The sequence below is a fragment of the Symphodus melops genome (assembly GCF_947650265.1).
Source record: "Symphodus melops genome assembly, chromosome: 12".
In the NCBI taxonomy this organism is placed as follows: domain Eukaryota; kingdom Metazoa; phylum Chordata; class Actinopteri; order Labriformes; family Labridae; genus Symphodus; species Symphodus melops.
Window position 1 is genome coordinate 5347198 of NC_136702.1, and position 21959 is coordinate 5369156.

The 21959-nt window shown below is 38.8% G+C and overlaps 2 protein-coding genes across 3 annotated transcripts; both read left to right on the forward strand.

Moving 5' to 3' along the window:
* Positions 1-1234: 1234 nt before the first annotated feature.
* On the forward strand, positions 1235-11053 carry gpr183a (G protein-coupled receptor 183a). The gene is made up of 3 exons (XM_079357811.1): positions 1235-1324; positions 6682-6798; positions 8468-11053. Exon 3 carries the CDS (start codon positions 8492-8494, stop codon positions 9620-9622), a length of 1131 nt encoding a protein of 376 aa, XP_079213937.1. The 5' UTR covers positions 1235-1324; positions 6682-6798; positions 8468-8491; the 3' UTR covers positions 9623-11053.
* Positions 11054-14318: 3265 nt separating this feature from the next.
* gpr18 (G protein-coupled receptor 18) lies at positions 14319-17719 on the forward strand. Of its 2 annotated transcripts, XM_079357904.1 has the most exons (3): positions 14319-14388; positions 15394-15445; positions 15737-17719. In XM_079357904.1, exon 3 carries the CDS (start codon positions 15744-15746, stop codon positions 16761-16763), a length of 1020 nt encoding a protein of 339 aa, XP_079214030.1. In that variant the 5' UTR covers positions 14319-14388; positions 15394-15445; positions 15737-15743; the 3' UTR covers positions 16764-17719. The 2 variants fall into 2 exon arrangements, with proteins under 2 accessions (XP_079214030.1, XP_079214031.1); XM_079357905.1 differs by lacking the exon at positions 15394-15445 and having other exon boundaries at positions 14330-14388.
* Positions 17720-21959: the final 4240 nt, after the last annotated feature.

Sequence of the window (21959 nt, forward strand, 5' to 3'; positions counted from 1 at the left end):
TGGATTGCCACATTTACACTTCCTCACCCTGTCAGTTTGTGGCTTCGTCTTCTTATGTAATCTACAAACACCTCTTTTCTTTCTGCTGCATGTTGGTCTATGCATTAACAGCCAAATCTTACTATTCTTTACAAGCTCCTGAGTTTAGAAAGCTTTTGGACCTGACACTTCGGTTTGACTTTTCTTGCCAAAATAAAAATCCAAACAGCTAAAGAAATAAATCAAAATATGAGAAATAAAACACATTTTCTTTTACAGTAGGATGGTCTGTATCATATATCTGTAGTCATTTTAAATAGCATGAATTAAGCTCACTATCTTTCATAGCTGAAGGATTTGCCTCATTAAGATCAACACAACAAAGACTATTAAGTGAGGCGCTTTGTTGCATTATATTGTTGTCCAATAGAGGGAGGCAGTGTGCAACCAATACTCAAAACAATTTACTGTGTGCCAGCCAGATGCTTACAGACTTCACGAAAAGTAACACTGACTTATTGTGTTCCTCTGTATGAGGTGAAACACACCACTGCTGTCTGCCTGGAGCTGAATGATGGTTTAACTGGGTTTGTGTGAATGGCAGCATTATAACCAGCAGTAAAAATGGATCTGTCATCATGGGGTTATTTTTGCAGATTCTATTGAGAAAAGTCAGGTGCACAGATACTATCTAGTGAATTGTATTTAAGAGGCAAAGAGCAGGCAGGAGGAAAATGACTGACAGGGTATGAATGAAAAAATCTTATTGATAGCATTCCTACACACATATTTAAAGGTGCACTATGTAGTTTTGGTAGAGACACGGCAAAATTGCAGAAGTGTGCAGATTATGTGGTTTCCCATCGGGGATGGGGGTTACAGAGAGAATCCCTCCAATGATTCCTTGCCAGCCTCAATGTCATCTTTTGTTATTGTTTGTTTGAGAGTTCCCCGGGCAACAGAATTTACCTACCGTGCGTTTAACTCAGCTAAGACAGAAATGATGGTTATGGGACAGCCAATACTGAGTCACCTGTATCATTTTACTATCTCTGACTTGTCTTATCAACTGCAGACACAGAGACATCGTGTTTTTTGCTCACTTTTATTTAATTGACATATAGGAGGTGACGAAAGTAACCTTCTTTCACCTCAGCAACGTTGCTATGTTTAGACCAATCTATGCCTTTGTCTATTTTGGTTAGATTATTAAAATGTTCTTCTGTTACGTTTGCTGGATTACCATTTATGGGATCTGCAGATGGTTCTGAATTTAGCAGCTAATGTTCTGATGGGAAGTATGATGACTCCAGTGCTGGCCTTTCTTCAATAGCTTCCCTTTCAGGTAAGAGCACACTTTAAGGTGCTGATGTTAACTTTTAATATAACATGCAATTATAATAGTAAATGGCAGTGCACAATTGCAATGGGTTCAACGGGTCTGTCACAATTGTATTGGACAGACCCGTTGAACCCATGTGTGCTCATGGGACGGTCTGTTGAATTTCTCACAGGTCAAAAGGAAGACAGTTGTTGTGCTCCGACAGTGGAAAGTATAGCAGGCATGTTCTGTTGATGTATGTGAAGCAAAGCTAAAGAACCACTTGTTTACTGTTGAGTATGATTGATTTTGTTTGTTGTTGTTTGTCTTAAAATCTTGGTGTGTTTTTAATGTTTTTTAGTTTTGTTCAGATTTCTTTAAATCATCTTTATCAGCCACGTGCAGTACTTACCACTTAGATTGAAAGCGCGTCATAAACAAACTTATTATTAAATGTTGGCCAACTATAACTTCACAAATAAATACTGATCTTTGTTTTCCACTGAAGTTAGAGCTAGGGGTTGGAAATTAGATTTAGTGGTTTGGCTGGGCCAAGAGTACATGTAACATGATGCTGCAATGATTGTACATCCCTGGTACCGGCAGAGTAGTAACAGACAACTAAATAAATTGACTAAGTTAAAGAATAGTAGCAATCCTAAAAAAAGATTTATTTGAACATTTGTAATTCTGAATTAAATGAACAAGGTGTTGGTGAAGATTAAACAAGGGGGTTGCGCCAATTAAATAAACTCAACAAAACAAGACCCAACTGTCCTCTAATCTGACAAAAAAAAACAACCTAACTGCTCTAGAAAAACTTAAAAAGAAAAATATGCAAGTGGCACAAACCGTACTGACCTTGTGTTTCTAACAAATTCAAGTTATTATGAGCATCAAATGCAGAGGTAACTTCGGGTTTCTTTAATCCGGGTGAGGCAGCAAACAAACAACAGCAACTGAGGAGTTTTGTCACTATGCCTTCATCAGCAGTCAGCGATGATGAAGGCTTACTGCAAAATTGTGTTTGTTGCTGTTGTTTGTTTGCTGTCTTACTCTTAATTATGGCAGTGTGTCAAGTGAGTAGAGAGGGATTTTCTAAGACAACTTCACCAACTATCAAGGTGCATGAAGAGTGAACGTCTTCAAGAGATAAAAAAAACAAAACACTTCTAGTATGAAGAGCAACATAGACCTGTACACTGTCGTATTGTTTCCACTGTAGGATTACTACTACCAAGTGAGGCAAACTGGCAGAAAAATGCTTTTTACAATCCACTTCAATTTTGAAAGAGATGTCTGTTTATCATGTGCAACCTTCTGAATGTATTTCTTACAGATGAGTTGAGACATAAACAGTATTGCAGTATTGTGACATAATAAGCTTACAAAACCTGTTATCTTCGAGCGTAAGTCTTTCTCTTGAAATTTATTAAATTTCATTCGCCGTGTGGTATCCTAACAAAAGGAGAATTATTAAGAACTATTAATGATTTGATAATCTCACAGATATTCAACAACGGGTATTTGCTCACACCCACACAATGCAACCTACGGGTCCTGTGGTACACAGGTTGGCACACATTTCCATTGGCACATTTCTAATCTATTGGTCACAGAAAATCTGACAAAGAGAAAGGAACAATTTCATGCAAATGAAAAGAAAAGAAAAGAAAGAAAGTAAGAGTCAAACAAGGCAATAAGAAATGTCAAGTTACACACAGATCTGGAACATTTAATGTACCTAATCCTTAAGAAGAAACTCCCTGCTGTGGAAACGAGCGTCTCTGCACTCTCCCACATTTGAAAGTAGGGAAGTGTTTTTTGGTTGGTACTTGTGACTATCGGGTCAAAGACATTACGAAATGAAAAGTGTGATGTTTTGAAGCTGTCTGTTCCATGTGTCTGGACTGAGCTCGGAGAAAGGAGCGTCTAGTTTTTCTGCCCCCCATTAGCATAAAACTTTCCCCAGAAAGACTTAAAAAATGGCAGATTTCATTTGGGTCGATCTTAAAAGACCAAAAAAACGTGACACCATTGAACAGCTCTTGATGAGCTTTTGATTTGAAATAAGTGATCAAAATATCTACACTTTGGTTTGCGAACAGTTTCTTCATCATGTAATGTTAATTATGATGCGTGCTGCTGCTGCTCACTTGGACCGGTCACTCTTGTGAGAGAAAGCTTGAGCTCAATGGGTTAAATACAGAGTTAAATAAAGGTTCAATGAAAACATTTAAAACATATTTCAGACTTACTTTTTATAGACTTGATGGTTTTGTTTCATTACTGTGTTGTGTTTGTTTTTCCCATCGTGTGTAACATGCTTTGCAACTTCTTTGAAAAAAGTATTGTATAAAGGTATCACTATTATTAATTGATCATATCAAACATAAAGACGAGAAGTGAAAAGGGTATCAGATTGAGGTTTGATGTGAACCAAGCTACGTGTTTTCTTTATTTCTGATGAACTCAGAAAAACAGGCAGTTCCCTGTTAAAACTGTTGCAATCTTATGTTAACCACGTGTTGGGACGCCTGCTGTCTCACTTTGACACTTATCAGCTTCTAGTAAACAACACATATTTGTTATGTGGTACTGTAGGGTGTACTGTAAGGAACAAAGTGCATTTAGGGACTATGGTTGAGAAGTTCTTGTTCCCTATTCTTAGTTTTCAATTTTTGAAATACTCTGAATAATAATTTTATGGAGGCCTTGAAGTCCAAAAAACTAAAACAAAATAATAATAATCTTGTGCGCACAACACGATAATAATGTGGCACAACATTTATTTATTTTCTTTTACTTTTTGGGGCTTTAAGGGCTCAAACATTATTGGCAACTCTGAGCAAACTTATTTCTCCGATGTATTCCCTGCAGACCAAAGTGACACACAGTGATCACAGTCAGGGTAGTTGGACGTGTTATTGAATCAGAGACCTATAACTGAACAAGCAATGAATTAATAAATAAATGTGTTTGGGAAATACTGTTTGTCTTCATACACTTCTGAAGTGGACACATCTTTACCGCTCCTATGGACACACAATAAGAAACATGTTAATAGTATATATATTTTTTTTTTCATATAGCCTTTTTTAAGCCAGAGGCACAGCGTGCTTCCCATAGACATCATACATACACAACACAATCAATGAGCATCAATTAAAGACTGCGATGCGTTTACAACGTTCATTCCAGAAAGTTAGAATATTTCAACAGATTCGACTCAACAGAATTTCCTTTTTGAAGTTTCACATCTGTGGCTTCCTTACACAGGATGTACCAACACTGATTATTATCAAGAGCAGTTAAACGCTTAAGTCTTATTTTCTGTAGAATTGTTTTCTTCTTGCAATGATAAAATGAAGAGACTCATTCTCTGTTAAAGTTGATAGAATATACAGTCTATTTATAAAGCACACTTCCTTACAGGTAAGCTCAATGTACTTTACACTGAGGATACGAACACAGGAGTGCAAGGAACAACAGTTAAATCAATAAAACATCCACCGAATCAGAGACACCACATGGCAATCAATCACCAAATTAAAACCAAGACAGACAAACTGCACATCAAACCAATGATGTTGTTAATCCCAGAGAGGAGGATCACATTAACTAAAAGCCCCCTCCCCAGACCTTGATCTCATTCTTGGTACAACTAACAGACCTGCCTACGGGCCCTTTAGGGTTTTCAAGTCCAATAACTACAAGACCAAGTGGTGGAGTGTAAAGGTGCTGTGAGGGAGTTTTCTGTTGTGCTCAGCCCCATTGTTTTCTATGAATAGAAATGGCCGACTACCATGCCTGTCGTCTGTCAGCGCTGGGTGTGATCTGACCGTCTGAAGCTTGAGTGAGTCAGGTCCACATGGCAAGGCCACAGGGAAGTTAAACTGCTTCCTCTGCCTTACTGCCGGACTTGTTTTGAACAAAGAAGGGCAGTGGTCAATAAAAAACAGATTGTGATTCTTTTAACAGATATTCCAGAAGGTGCTTTTTTATCCTAATGACAACTGGAACGGAAGAGCAAAGTTTTCATATCTCTCTGTTTAATAGGGTACAACTATTCTTATGAAAACAAGTGAATTTAGTCAAAAAACACCAATACATAACCACACCTATGTGGCATCAAAGTGCATAACCCGAAACTGACTGTGTGATTCAAGGTGAAAGATGTGCCCAGAAGAGCGGGAGTGATTCAAAGGTGTGGAAACCGCAGGGCATCTGAAGTTAGAGTTCAGTCGCAACACCATGATTTAAGGTTCATGCAGCTGCTTGTTGTTTCCTTTGCACAGTTTCCCTGACATAACTCAAATAAACAGAAAACTCCTATTCCTTTTTTGTTGTTGCCTTGATTGGTACCGCCTGATTTAATTGTTATTTAATTTAGATCGTTAATACGTATGATAGACCAGTGGGCTTGAATTGTTTGAAACAATGTAAAAATTGAGATAAAATTGTTTTTTTTTAATTGTAAAAAAGCTGTTTTTTGGGCCATTTTTTCTCTAATTGGATAGGACAACTGAAGAGAGACAGGACGTGTGGGGAGGAGGAGGGTACAGGATGTAATGTAGCAAAAACAGATCTTATTCATTGTTTTTCAGTCGTGTTATTTTTTGCTTCAGGGAATAATTATTGTCGGTTATATTAATTTATGAGGAGTTCAGTTTTGTCATTGTATGTGATAAACTTTACCTACTTGTAATATATCAAAGGTAAACCACATCCCTACAAAGTCTTCTACACCTTGAACCACTTAAACCATAGTGACAGCTTGTTTGTTTGAAAAGCCATCTGACTCACTAAATAAAAGATCACTTGTTAAAAAAAAGAAAAGAAACATGTATCTGTATCGAAACGTGTCACAGGTGTTTTTCTTTTCTGAAAGTCATTTGGAGCTAAAAACACCAAATATAAAAGGTATGTTTGAAGGCAAAGGGGAACTTGCCCAACACACATTTACAACAAGGAAGTGAAGTGAAGGAGTGATAAAAGAAAATTGTTGTGTTATCTTTATGCAAAAAGGAGAGAATGTTACCAAAGCTAAGTTTCATAATAAATACGGTGTCATGGGTGCAGCTGGAGCCACATCCTCCTTGGAGTACTCACATGGCATGTATCGTTCTGCCATGTGTCTGAAACCTCAGTGTTCCTCTCCCAGAATATGACACAGATGGCTAAAACCCCCGGCCAAATTAAGTATCACGTGAACTAAAAGGTTTAGGAAAAGACAGATAGGTGAAGAGACACATAAACACACAGGTATAGGGAGCGGGAAAGAGAGAGAGTGAGAGAGCTACAACAGGATATTTTGTCACTATGGTTACCAGCAGCAGACACATATCTTGATTTCTCTATGTCACGTTGTTCTCATTCAGGGCAGTGTGGTGGTGCTGTCAGGACTCAGCCCTCAACCGCGATCAACTTTGAAGCAGAAGTGTGATGTGTTCAGGATCAGGGGGAGCTCTGTAAATCTCCAGAGAAACATCTGTGAGGTAAGTCTTGTTTACTTTATTTTTTAATAAAAGCTTGAAACAGATAATTGTCTAAGGAAACGTACTATTTGTAGTTTAGCATGTGATGACTTTCCTGAGAAAAAATATGTTTAATCTTAAATCAGATATTTGCTACATGCAGATGTCTGCAACAAAAGGGCTAATTCAAATTTCCATATTAACATTATATGGAAATATAATAACATTTCTAGAAATAAAATCCTCCCTATTTAAAAATGAGTAAATATTGCTGTATGAAAAAAATGTGGTCGTCCACGTGGGAATTTTAGTGCCAAAAACAATGATTTTTATCAGTCATTAATGAAAGTTGCAGCACTGACAGTTTGAGGCTCTTTCAACACAGTCCTGATGTTCTTGAATAAAAGATCATAGACATAGAATATAGATTTATTATTTGCCAAATGTTAAAGTAGCCTAATTATATTTATATATATACATTTATTGAAAAATCCTGTGCTCTACATGTTTTCCCTAAATACCCCTGCCACATGCCAACGGCCAGGAAACAAGTTTCTCTGTGTGTGCTGGAGGACATGGCCATAGCTGCAGGGTGGTGTCATTTTTGCCCCCACAATATAACTTTCCAACTGCCAGCCATTCTCAGGCAGAGTACCCTGGGGAGGCTAACTTCCTCATATACTAACTCTTCTCTCAACACTTTTTTTTTTTTTTTTTTTGCAATGTGTAAATGTGAGAGTGCTGCAGCTGCATTCAGAATCACACTTAAAGCAGTGTTATTGTTCACAGACTTCCTTCATGTCACTTTTAGCAGCAAAAACAGCAGCGGTATCCTGTGAGTCATAAACATACAATAGTGTTTGAATAGGTTAAAAGCTGTGGAAGATGGAACTGCGGTCAGTTTAAACCACAAAATAGTTTTTGGTTTAAAAGATAGCTTCTGTATATGTCAAACTACATAAGCTAACTTTAAAGATACATTTGACCTGTTATAAGTGCATCAGAGGAACACACAGTTTCACAGCATATCAGTGTCTTGAACTTTGTTTTGACTTTTTGCCTTTTTTTAAGAAATGGGAAAATTGATTATGAAAGCATTGGTTAGCATGAAACCATGGCAAAAGTTACCAGGGAAGAGTTTGTCCCTTTGTCCTGTTTTGCTTGCAAAGAACCACAAGATGGCACCATACACTACAATAACTACTACAGGACAGGATGCTTTTCATTACCATGCTGTTGGTTACTAATGGGAGCTCAGCAGAGAATTCACCAATTCCAAAACATTTTTATTTTGTTATGCTTAAGGGTTTATTCGGTAATATATATTGGATTCATTATGAGCCTTTGATGTGTTCAGAGATATTGTGAATCTTTTTGCCTAATTTCTTCATAATCTTATCATTACCATTTCAAAGCAATTTTCTGCTAGTTGTGTGTTATGACCAAGAGTTATGACTAATACCATAACATATCTTACTGTCTCTTCTTGTTAATCCTGCATGTGCTTTTTCTTGTGACAGTGTTAGTACCTTATTGAGTTTCACTTCCGCAAAGACAGATTTTTATTTTAATTTTTTTCAAATTTACAAGTCCCATTTTGCTTCCCCATTAAATACACATTTCCTGTACAATTGTTGTGAATCACTGAACAGGAAGTTGTATTAACACGTTCTTATTTCCTGTCTTATAGTGTTTGGCTCAAAAATATATCAAGATGAGTTTGACCACTGTATCAACGGCGGCCAACCGCTCATCCTCCAACACCTCCACCCAGACTGACTGTAAAACCCTCTACGACCACCGGGACTATGCCAGGGTCCTCATGCCTCTTTTCTATTCCCTGGTATTCATTGTCGGTCTTCTTGGTAACTGCCTCGCCCTGCACGTCATCCGTCCCAATTTAAAGAAGATGAACTCCACCACCCTATACTCTCTCAACTTGGTCATCTCGGACATCCTCTTCACCTTATCTCTGCCTTTGAGGATTGCATACTACGCTATGGGCTTTCACTGGCCTCTCGGCGAGCCACTGTGCAAGATCACCGGCCTAGTCTTCTACATAAACACCTACGCTGGGGTCAATTTCATGACCTGTCTGAGCGTGGACCGCTTCATCGCTGTTGTCCTGCCCCTGCGCTACGCTCGATTCAGGAAAGTCAGTACTGTGCGATACATTTGTGTCGGTGTGTGGCTGCTGGTGCTGGGGCAGACTCTTCCTCTTCTGAGCATGCCTATGACCAGTGTGTATGATGGTTTCATCACTTGTATGGAATACCCCAACTTTGAGATGGTTGACAACATCGCCCCTACACTTATTGGTGCCGTCTTCCTCGGTTACATCATCCCTTTGGTGACCATCCTTGTATGTTACTCTGTCTTGTGTTCCAAACTCATCCACACAGCCAAAAAGAACCATCTCACGGATAAGTCTGGTCGGAGTCGCAAAGCCATCGGTGTGATCTGCTGCGTGTCTATGGTTTTTGTCATCTGCTACAGCCCCTATCACATCGACCTCCTGCAGTACATGATCCGCAAGTTGACGTCCCAACCCAGCTGCGCCGCCCTCACGGCCTTCCAGGTGTCGTTGCACATTACCGTGTGCCTGATGAACCTCAACGCCTGTTTGGATCCCTTTATCTACTTCTTTGCATGTAAAGGTTACAAGAGGAAACTTATGAAGCTGCTGAAGCTTCCTGTCAGCATGTCCATCTCTAGTGTAGTGAGGACATCGCCAGAAGGCTCGTCCAAGGATTTTATCGACGGCAACAAGATCCAACTCAACAGTTCCACAGTAGGTACATGTGAGAGGCTCACGGATAGGAGATCACGCTTGATGAGTGAATGAGGCAACTTAAGATTCAAGATGAGAGGACCCTATATGGGTGGGCCTACTTAAATCAAGACCGGATACATAATGTTACTCACACTTATCATCTGGGACTTCATGCAGCTACTCAGCACCTGAATCTGCAGGAATTCAGCTGTTACTGGATCGGATTAGTGGACACAAGGGAGGGATTTAAAAGGGCATCAACAGAATGACTTCCTGAGCTTACATTTTCTTATGGATACTGGGGACTTTCTCAGGAAAGCAGAGATTAATGCGCCCAAGGACTGAAAGCAGTGCTCATGTTCATAAAGCATCTTTGTCTGCTGCCCAAAGACTGATCAGTGCTAAGGTAGAGAATTTTACATGGAATGGAACATCTATTAAAACTAACATCCGAATTACTTGCAACTGAACACCGAACTCACGTCAGACCCCATACTCGCTGTGCAAACATTTAGCTTTGAGGACTGAGAACATGCTGCAAAGGGCCAGTAAAATGAGACACCAATCCAAATTCTTTTGAAAGCATCAACTGAAGATTTGCGTCGAAGCAATGACCTCACATCTTGTCTCATCCTCACAATGCTTCAGCTGAACTGAGATGTTGAAGGAGAAGACATGAGTTCGATTCCAATGGAGCCATGCTCACCATGTTACCTCTTGTTTCAGTCCAGCACACACATCTGATATCTCAGGAAACAATGGACTACATGTAACTGTTCTTTCAAATACCTATAAGTAAACCTCAACTGGGTGAAACAAGAGTTTATTTTGCATTGAATGTTTTTAGTGTAATGCATTGTGCGTTCTTGAGCCTTAACAAACCTGCTAGAAAGGAAAACACTTGAACAGTAAGATTGTATTTTAAATCTAGCATTTTGTACATTCTTGTTTAACGTCTTCTTTTTTGTATTGCAGCATATGATTGCATTCTGTCACCTCTATCAAGCAGTAAAACAGTATCACACGTTTGCTCTGATTATGCGGTTAATGCATCACCTACATGCAAACAGAGGACATACTGTATGCAAAACCCACTCATTGAAGACAGGCTCCTTCGTGAGCCACCACTAAAGTCCTATACAACTCCACAATTGAAATATAATCACTGACAGATTAAGTTGTTTTCCAAAAGATTTGTACTTACTTAAGTTAAATTTCAATCAAGTAGGTGTGCTTTACCCAGAAATTTGAGAAATTTACCCAAATAACATCAGGTGTCATTTGCCTTAATTTCAGAGGAATTGGCTTTGTGGCAGTCCCAGCTATGGTGTGAGTACTGTGTATAATCTGTCTCAATGTTTGGGGGTTGTAATTGGGGTCTTATGTATGTGACATGTAGACAGCAATAGAAAATATACCAGGAACATAAATAATTGAACATGCCAGGGAGCCCTCATTGTCTATAATAAATACTTGCCAGAATAAAGTGTTTTTCTTTTACAATGTTTGACCCATTTTTCAAGAATTAGAGGTGGTTCTTCAATTAATATGCAATATAATGCATTAGAATCATAACCGCTATAACTGTGAGATCATATTTTCCTTTCAGCACCTTTAACTTCTCTCTTGGCTTGTAAAACAATCACATCTTGTTCCAATAAAAAATGGTTTTACTTGTGGAAGGCAGGCAGCTTGACTGCAAGAAAAGATGATCAAACAGGATTGGATTTCTCAACTGGAAAAAAAACAAAAACATTTGAGGCCTGTTGCACACAAAAATCAGCATAAAGGGGAAACACTGACTCTTGTCACAACCCTCTTATGAGGAGTGTCAATTCAGACCAATCAGTGTGCTCTTTGCCCACACCTTTAATACACAGTTACCTGCTTTCTTTGACCAATCAGGGAGAAGCTCTGTAATTAGTGACACCTTGACTTAAGTGGAATCCGCCTACCTTCACCTGGAGTAAAGTTAAACTCGATCATGATTTAAGTCAAACATATCATTCATGGCCTTTTTGTGGGTGCTGCGGCTGCATCTCAGCATGCTGCTGCTTGCTTACAGTGACAGCAGCGTTCATAGTTTGATTAGAAAAATCAGACAGCTGATAATGAAGGAGTCTTTATCAGGAGATCTAACCTTATTTAGATTATTTTACATTTGTTTTCACAACTGCAATTTGTCTGAAATGATTACAAGCAAATCTTACCCAATGATGTTCGCTGACATAGGTGCATTATTGATTCCTGACTGTATTGATTTTTGTTGAAAAATCAATCAGCAGATTTAGATTTAAGTAGCAGCATCTTATCAGTGCACCGATAATGTATAGCTGGAGTATTTACTGAAACAAACTGTTAATCATTGATTTCTTTAAGAACATTAACATGTAAAAAAAGAAAAAAGATACTATTCATGGTAATTAAGTAACACAACGCAGGGTGTCATCAGATGTTTGTTAACACCTCGACCTTGTCATATGCTTTGTTTTACACTTCTACATTTTTCCATTTCATGTTTCTAAAACATGTCCCTTGCTGACAGTCTAGCGACTTTACTTGCACAGAGCTGTATTTCACACATATAATTGCCATCTGCTTCATCACTCCCTTTGTTTCTTTCAGATTTCATTGGGGATTAGAGGATAGTGACAAAGAAACATCAGAAATTGGAAACATGACAATTTCATAGGTGTTAATAAGTCTGGTAATTTATTTTATAATGATTATGCCCTTACATTGATTGCTGTTATGACTTAAAAATCTTTTTTTGAGTCTTAATAAGGTATTCAACTTATTATTTTCCTGGGGCATTCACCATGCAGAATACTTTGTGCTTAGTTTGATGCACTTTTTTACACTCTTTTTCATAATACACTGACAAAACACTATTTCCATCTGCACCTAATATATAAACACATGTTGAAATTCTGAATAAAGAAAAACAAATTCAAGTGGAATCCCCCTAAAAGATAAAATGTTGATGATGAAAAGTGAAAAAAGAAAATGTCTGTCTCTCTTATTTGTGCATGTGTGTCATCAGACTATCATGTGACTGACTGTAGTCATGAGGGAAGTACAAGCCAGACATCTATTTCGAAAATGAAATAAGTAATTGGTTTTCTGTTTTCCTTTACAAAAATAAAGACAACTTCATGACAAATAGGTGGATTCAAATACACCAGAATACAGGAAGTAAAGTGTTATCTGCTCAAAGTTTCCTTGGGGAAAGTCCCCAGGCTTCCCCAGTTTATGTCTACTGCAGCTGGTCAGTAGAAGCTGACCAACTCTTTGGTTTCACTTTTGTGCAGCTGTCTTGTTCATCTTTTTATACAGTCTGTGATTCATACTGAGATTTTTTTTTTTAAACTTCATGGTCTGTCAAGAAATGTTGGGCATACATTACCAAAGATTGAATACAAAACATAAAATCCATTATATTTTCTAATTCCCCTGAGCAGCCTGCCTATATACATAAGTACTTATTAAAAAAGCAAAAGACTGACTCTTAAATCTGTAATTTTTGTAGTGAATATTTTCAGCCACTAGAGGGCAATGTAAAACAGGATAAAGAGATATATAAGGAAGTTAAATGTGTCAAATATATATTCACTTATATCTTGAGTTACAGTTAGTCTACTTTTTTTTTTTTTTAATTAAGTATTTTACATACTTATTATGAACATCAGATTATTGGATTATTAATTAGCAGGTATTAAAAGAGAAAACCTAATGTTGCCCTGGTGGACAGGGACAAGAATAAATTCAATGATTCCATGCAGGTGAACAATAACTACCCAAGGTTTCTTATGGAGTTGGAGACTTGCAAAGGCAGCCACATGACGAGTATCAAAGAGAGGGAAACATCACACAGACTGTTGTCATAACAACATATTGCAATGAACACAAGGTGCCATCTGGTCTGAGATTTTTTAAGACACATCGAGAGTACATGCCGAGAGATAATTGTTCCCAGGAATAAGAATAAGATTGAATGAGCAGCGTTGATATTAATACTGTTGTAGAAACATTGTGCGTGTGAAAAGTTCAGTTTTGAGACGGTGCGAGTCGTGAGACAGTGTGATTTATTGTGCATTTCACAAGATCAATAAAGGGAACAGAAAGTAGCAGTTATGAGATCAGGGGAAGAACTTTTTGATTGCACAATGTTCTTTGAGCCAAACGTCCTAATTCATAGTTGTTAGCAGCTCACACGCACATTAATCACACACATTAATCTGTATTCAATCCAGGTCCACACTGACCTTGAGCTCTTCACCTGAGCTATGCGCTCTGCATCCATTAAGTGGACGTGGTGTAAAACTATCTCACAGCATCAGCGTGAAGTGTCTATTACCACCGTCTTATTTCCTGTTTATATGGCAACTGCCTCAACATCCTGTTTTTAATTACTTCTCTCCAGCAGCAGATGCTTCTCACTGCAACCTGCTGTGGATTACTCCCCTGAGAACTAATGTGCTGTGACAGACCCCACTTTTCCAATCAATAACTCGCCCTAAATCTGCCATCTCTCTGCCTGCCAAACACACTCCCACTTCTAATGGCACATCATTTTCTTTAAGGGGGTGTAATTGCAGACTGTGGAAAGCTGTAGCCCCTTTGTGTTCCAACGACGCAGATACTGTAAAGGAATCTGAAAGTGCAGTCGACACAGGAAGTGATGCATGGGGGGGCTTTACACCGTGCTCAGCCTCACCACGGTTTCCATCACATTACCCTTTGAGAAAGTGTTCACTTCCCTGTTTTGGCTGAGTGCTCAGACAAACCAACACGCTGCTTTATAAAGGTTTTGTCGAGATGTCTGGGTGATTTCTTTGGTAAGTGAAGTTTTTAATTGTTCAGGAAAGGCTAGCTGATCTGTTGGAACTTTTGACACGGAGGAGGGAAAGTAGATCTTGCAGACATGTTTTAAAGTCTCTTTTTTGTAAGTTTTTTTTTATATAAATAAAAAAAGAAAGAAAGAAAGAACTTAGAAAAATACTGAATTATTAATTATTAATATTCTGTGGATGGATACATTTTCAAAAAGAAATAATCACCCTTAATTAACAAAACATATTGTTGTGACTCAGAAATACTCCATCCTTGGGAAATCTGGTCATTACATTTACTCTTATACACAACTTGGCAGTGGGAAACACAAGAATGAAAATATGGATAGACAAAGAATATGAAAAACGGCACTATGTAAAAAAGTTAACGATACTGACGATATGACTGTGTGTACAAAAAGTGCATTCAGTTGAAAGAAACTATATAGTCACAACTTGGACCTATTGCACATGCGGTGATACACAGTAGGCTTGATAAGAGTAATAATAGTGAGTATAGTAAAGTACAGTACCGTAAAATACAGTTCAAAAAGGTAACCTAAAAGTGAAACAAGGAAGTCACATGGTTATCGATCAATACACAGCATCATTTCTGAGAGGCCCAAATTTCACTTCTACATTGTTTTCCCTGAACATGGATTAAAGTTACACTTCCATTCTTTATACACTTTTAATGTACAGTACGTGAATATGTTCTTTTTAATAGCTTGTTTATGTTCCATATGCCACATGTAGACAGGCATGGTCTGTTTCTCTTCCTCTTGTCGTTCACAGTGCAGCTGCACAGCTTTTATAAATATCTATTCAAATTAACAAGCAGCAGGTTCTGCAAATTGCAAAAATCACATATCCAGCATGTTCGTATTTAGAAGCAGCGTCTGGCTTTTCTTTGTCATGTCTTTTGACTGCGCTTTTAAACCATCCTCTGAGAACTAAGTCATATTTCAGTTTTATGGAGTGTAAACATATCTTTTCATGTTCTTTTCCTAGAATTGAACCCTAGTATTTGGACTTACGGATAACTTCAACATAATGTTCAAGAGTAAGTATTAACTATCTGTATTCTTAATTAAGAGGAACTACTGGTTTTGCTTCTTTTAAATGGCATACAAGGTATTCAGACAGCCTTTTGTTATATTTTTGAAGCTGATAGTGAATTACAGGCCTACATTTCAAGTATTCAGTTATTTTTTTATTTTCATATGTTTAATTATTTTTCTAGAGATTCAAAAGATATGGCCAGAATACAGACTTGCTGCTCACATGACTCTCGAACACAACATGATAAATATCCATCGACTGGAAATCAATGCATATCTTGCTGAATTCTAAGTTTCAGGATGAATCTGGATCCAAACTGCTCCAACATGTCTGTGGATTCTGGTGCTGTGAAGCTGGAGCAGGGACCCGTGGAGTACCGCATAGCAGGCCTGGTCTTCTACTGCTTCATCTTCGTCATCGGCGTGATCGTCAATGTCATTGCTCTATGGGTGTTTTCCCTCACCACCAAGAAAAGGAATTCTGTAACCATCTACATGATAAACGTGGCCATAGTGGACCTGACCTTCATCCTGCTGCTTCCTTTCAGGATGGTCTACCATCACCAGGACTACTGGTACTTTGGAGACCTGTTCTGCAGGATCACAGCCGCCCTCACCATCTTCTACCCCTGCATGGCCCTGTGGCTGTTTGCTCTCATCAGCACTGACCGCTACATGGCCATCGTGCAGCCAAAGCATGGCAAAGAGCTGAGGAACGTCCCCAAAGCCGTGATGGGGAGTTTAGGGGTGTGGTTTATGACTCTTGGCAGCACTGTGCCCCTGCTTTTCTCAGAAGAAGACCCCGACCGCGCCTCAAACTTCACCACCTGCATCAAAATGCAAGACATCATCTACATGCGCCACGAAAACCTCGTCAACTTTGTGCGCCTGATCTTCTTCTTCCTGGTTCCCATTTGTATAATGATCGGCTGCTATATAGTCATCGTGGATAATCTGATCCACGGCAGAACCTCTAAACTCAAGCCTAAAGTGAAGCAGAAGTCTATTCGTATCATCATCACGCTGATTATCCAAGTGTTGGTGTGTTTCGTGCCGTTTCACGTGTGTCTGGTTCTGCGTTTGCTCGGAGATGACAAAGATGGCGGGTTCAGCACATGGGCCGTCTTCACCACATTCTTAATGAACCTGAGCACCGTACTGGACATCATTCTGTACTACATAGTGTCCAAACAGTTCCAGGACCGAGTGATCAGTGTGATTCTTTACAGGAACTATCTGCGGAGCGTGAGACGGAAGAGCAGGCACACGCACACCGGCAGCATCCGATCAATGAGCAACTTGACCAGTGCAATGATATGAAACCGACATCAAACTTTCACACTGATGTGTACTGCACACGCTTTGTAACACTGAATGCATCACTGTGCACAGGGCTTATTATCAAAAGGATCAAAACTGCAATTAATTTCTGAGGTGTAATTTACACTCACAGTATGGGAGTGCTGCTGTTGTGGCAAAAACATCTGTGTTCAGAGCTGATTGACTCACCCAGGAGACTGGAGATGTTTTCTGTGCATCTTTGCTCTGGCAGACAAAGCACGAGTGTCTGTGGCTCAGGTGTAACACATGCAGGCGAAAATGAAGCTTATAACCATTAAAAAAAAAAAAAAAACATCCAGCCCACAGACAGTATCTCAGTGTTTGCTTTGTAATTATGTAGAAAAGTCTTTGCAGCCACGTCAACCAACAACTATAACAACCGACAACTCTCCGCGGGGGGGAAATCTACAGGAAACAATAGTGGGGGTTTTTTTGTTTTTTTTACTCAGCAGCATCTCAATGCTGCAGCAAGGTTTAAATATAGCAATCAGCTCTGACATGTCAGACATGAGGTGCAAATAAACTGTGGAACTGCTGTCACTTTAATTCACACAACCACTCAACGCATCATTTTGAAACTAAGCACAGGCAGTGTTGGGGACGCAAGATGTGAAAGACTTAACGCAGAGGTTTAACTACAAGCTAGCAATCTGAGAAGGCCAGTTTATCTGATTCTAAAGTATAACCAAATATAGCTTGCTGGCTAAAGTGACATGCCACTCAATGAACTGCATTGCAAAAAGTGCCAACTTTAAAAAAAAGTGTCAGTTTAGGTGTTATCAATCAACCAGACTATGACATCAGACTAAAATTGACCTCTGAACTTTTGTATCTCTCAGGATGTCTCAGTTGGCAATTATGTCTGAAATGGATGTGATGATGCTAATACATTGCCTGGACATGTAAGGATAAGAGGAAAAGAAGTGGAACTTAAAAGGTACTTAAATTACAGAAGAAAAGCATGAATACAACAAAAAGAAAAATGTCTTTGAAATGTGAGTGTGGTTAAACTGCAAGCTGATAGTTCAGTTCTTCCAGACACTGAACACAAGCAGACTAAAAGCATGCTATTAGCATACTGACCAGGTGATGGCAGCATGGCACAGCTAGATCCTATCAACCTACAGAGCAAGATTGATCTGTGCAGTCTGTGGACTTAGAGTGGAAGATTGTTAAGTCTCTGTTGTACAGATCTTTATAGTTTTCCTTTTGCGCATACGAACATTTGCAAATTGCTTCCTAAAAGCAAATGTTTGTGTTTTGTTCAGTTAAATATTCATTCGGGATCATCAACGAGAACTTGTTAACTACAGTTGTAACAGCTTCCTGGACATGAATCCGACTGAAGTGTGTTTGTGGAGCAATGTGAATCGTATTGATTAGATGTTAAATGATTCAGTCACTTAAAGTGCATTTACTGTAACATCCACAGGAGATGTCAGCGAGGCTATTTACTAGATTTAAAGCAACCTTAACCTTAAAGGAGAACACTTTTTCCTGCACAGGAATGCTTTAATGTCAGGTCACAAGCACTGCAACGCAAAGTCTTGAAATGAATCCTGAAATTATCGTCGAACGATGGACAAGGTGTGAGCTTTAAGTTACTGAATGCATGACAGTTATATATGTGAGAGGACAGGTGTTCTATCCTTCCTATATTATCTGAGCTAAGAACTGAGCAGTGGTTGCTATTTGCTAAAATAATCAAGTTGTTGTTTCTGTCGCACCAGCACAGACCTAACTGAATTATACAGTGAGTCAGTGTGGCTGAGTAACTATGTAGTGTCTCATACAATTAGACAGTCAGGGGCACCCTGGGGTGTAACCACACATACAAAAGTAATTTCCAAAAAGGTTATCATAGTACAAAAATGAAAAACACAACTGAATACAACTTAATTGCAGTCACTCTTTTGAAGACATAATAATACTTGGATGTTGAAACACAATCTGAGATATGTTTTGAATTTCTACAGCTTCATTTGTTACGCAAAAATGAAGGACGTTATTTAAAGAAGAGATATGAAAACATGGAACCCCGTGTGTCTGGTTTTGATGGTCATTATTTACTCCCAGTATTCAGAATGTGTTAAGAGTCTGAGGCAGTGATGGGCAGCTTCACATGTTTTCATTGAATGCTGATTCTCAGAGTTTCTGAATTGGTTGGCCTAGAGGACAGACACTTGTACCAAGCTGTGTTTCAGGACTGATAGACTCCCATAATCACAGATGGAAACTTCAACTTCCAGTTTTGCAGCCAAAGTTAGAAACATATGGAAAACACAGATGCATAGACTCAAACATTCACATCAACATGAAGCATGAAATACATAAACACAAAGAGGGCTTCAAGTACTGCACCTACTGTGTGGACACTTCCTGGTTCTCCCTTTCCCCTCCTCCATGATTGGTGAAGGTTTGCACTGTATCACTGATTGGTTAGATTGACTTCTGGTTCACCACTCATTTAAGATGGCACTCCTTGTACTCACATTTGGATCTCCACATGGGGCGGCAGTACTGGCAAGGTGTTTTTCCATTACCGTGTTAGTTATCTAGTCCACTTTAATTTATCTTAAGTACATAATATATCATTATTTCATTTAGAAAGTAACTCGAAGTTGACTTGTTTATTATTCTAATGTTATTTTGTCTTTCAGCACCGAGTTTCAAACATCTCGTGTGTTTTTTTTCCTGTTACCCTTGTTACCTCAGAATCAGATTAAATAAACCATTTGAACTCATAACACGTCTCATTGTTGGAAACTGGCATCCTTACCCGACGCCGAAGGTGCCAGCCCCTTTCTTAAGAACCCTTCAGAACATAATGACTTACGTGATATTGTAAATTTTGGATAAGAAAAGGAGAGTCAAAATGAGGAGAAAATTATTAATATGAATGTAAAAAAAAAAAAGCAAGTGTGGTTGACGCTACAACGCTAAAATGTCTGTTACACAGTTGCAAAAAAGAAACCTCACTCAGAGTCCGTCTGTTTCTGTTGTTGGTTAATGCTGATGGGTCACAAAGTTTCCAGACTGAGGGATATAGTCAGGCTAGATTTCCACTGTGTTTAATAAGAGGAGGCAGACCACAGGATTTTCATCTCACACTGAATTCTGGGAAGTGCAGTTCATCACATGATGATAGGTTTATTGGCCGGTAGACTACAAGTGGATTTATAACTAAGAGGCCAAAGGTCGAATGAAACATCAGAGGGTCGTCTATCTGTCCCACCTGTTAGACATCAAAGACAAACCAGGCACGCTGCTCACAGCAACTGGCATTTAAAACAATTAAGTTTCCTGTCAAGTCCCTGTGATGAATTATCCGGAAGCTTTACCCGCTGTAATTCTAAATCTTCCCAACAAGTGCCTTTGTTGTAGAGAAATTAATGAAAACAAGATTGTCTTTCATAGGAGCTGATCTAACAGCGCGACAGCCAGCTGCTCTTCTTTGGGAATAAAAACAGTCAGCATTAAACACAGCTCACACAGAATCTTTTTTTTTTTTTTTTCTCTCTTACCACTCGTGTGGAAAACAAATCAGGCGGCAAGCGCAGTGGCCATCTGTTTTGTTATTTGATATGTGTGAATACATGTTGTAATGACTTTGTTTGCGAATCACTCTGCGCAGCAGAACACACGAGAGCTCTCGAAGTGCTGGAGTGTTCAAAGCTAATCATATAATTGGACACAATAGTCGATGACAAATGGAGACGCTTGGAGCCAGCCAGCTGGGGAAGTGAATATGTAATCATTGTAAAATCATATCATTTTTGCATATTTGAAGACAGCTTAATGGAGTTTGCGTGTCAGCACACTATCAAATGATGATCAGAGACAGTGTCGCTGTATTTTGTTTTGATTCTAAACACTGCTTTGTAGGACTATTTATCTTATTGTGATTAAAAGTGTTTCTGAAGAGTTTGGCTTATGATCCTTCATGTTGGAATACACTTGGGAAAAGGACCCGTTTGTATATGAAAAATAAAGTATTATGGCACTGTGGAAACATGGATTCCCACCCCCACCAGGCCTTATATACCTTAGCATACTTCTGCAGTTACCAAGTAAATATGATATTTTTCTGCTGTCCAAATGGAGATTCTAATATAGGGTGTATAAGGGATTAGCCTCAAGTGGACATTTGAGGAACTGCAAGTTTTGGTACTTTGGTACATTTTTTACACTGGAGTGAAAATTTTAGTTCAACAAGTTGGTGAAATTACATTCACATTAAAACCAACCTAAGCTAAGTTATTTACAACATATATGGTGATGCAGATTTAGGGGTTCTTGATATCAGAAGGTAAGTAACTGTAACTGTATGTGGTACAGTGAATCTACTTGAGCTTGTATTGCACTTTTCAAGTCTTCTGACCTCTCAAATCTATAGTCTATAGTCTATAGAACAACATACTGCAAAAAGTTCTGTTTAACTTCCATTAGACTATTGCAATTGTCAATTATATGTTAAGGTGTATTTTTATATGATCAAATTTGCATTCACACTCTAGTCTCAAAGCTTGAAGCTGTTTTTTTTTTGTTTTTTTGCCACCAGATTATGTTGTGTTTAAAACAACAGCACAAACAGTACATGTATCAGTTTGTTCTGAAGTGCTGTTTCCTGCACCTTTCCTATGCCATTAGCCTTCATATTGTTCCCATTAGAGCGCAGGAGGACATGAAAGAGAGCCCATAATGTTATATAGATACTGTACACACATCCAACCATTGCCTGGGCCTCTCGCTCTACTGTACGGCAATAAGCAACAAGCAGCTGCCTGCATTTACATCATTTAGCGTTTCTCTCAGGGCACTTTAATACACTGAACCTCTCCCCTGGTAAACTTTACAATAGGATGTTGAAGGATACTCCTGGACTGCCATAGGAAATGAGAGGCACATGTGTGTGGATGTAGCGGTAGGTTCCCCCCTGTGATGCTAAGCTTAAGGGCTGCACAATAAGACTAATGGATTCCTTTTGTGGACAAAACTGGGTTAAGCGCATGAGCTATTGTTCTTATCTGTTAGATGTACAGTGATATGTTTCGTGTGAGGTATTTCTTTCGTACACATTCAGTATTTAGCTGGGATAGCTTCATAGAGGTAATCTTTTCCTTGGGCAATCGCAATCTACTCCTGCGTTGTCTTTCGCCTCCATTAAAAGGAGTT

Bases quoted from the DNA above. Each gene is read 5' to 3' on its own strand.
- gpr18 (XM_079357904.1), top strand. From the start codon at position 15,744: ATGAATCTGGATCCAAACTGCTCCAACATGTCTGTGGATTCTGGTGCT.
- gpr183a (XM_079357811.1), top strand. From the start codon at position 8,492: ATGAGTTTGACCACTGTATCAACGGCGGCCAACCGCTCATCCTCCAAC.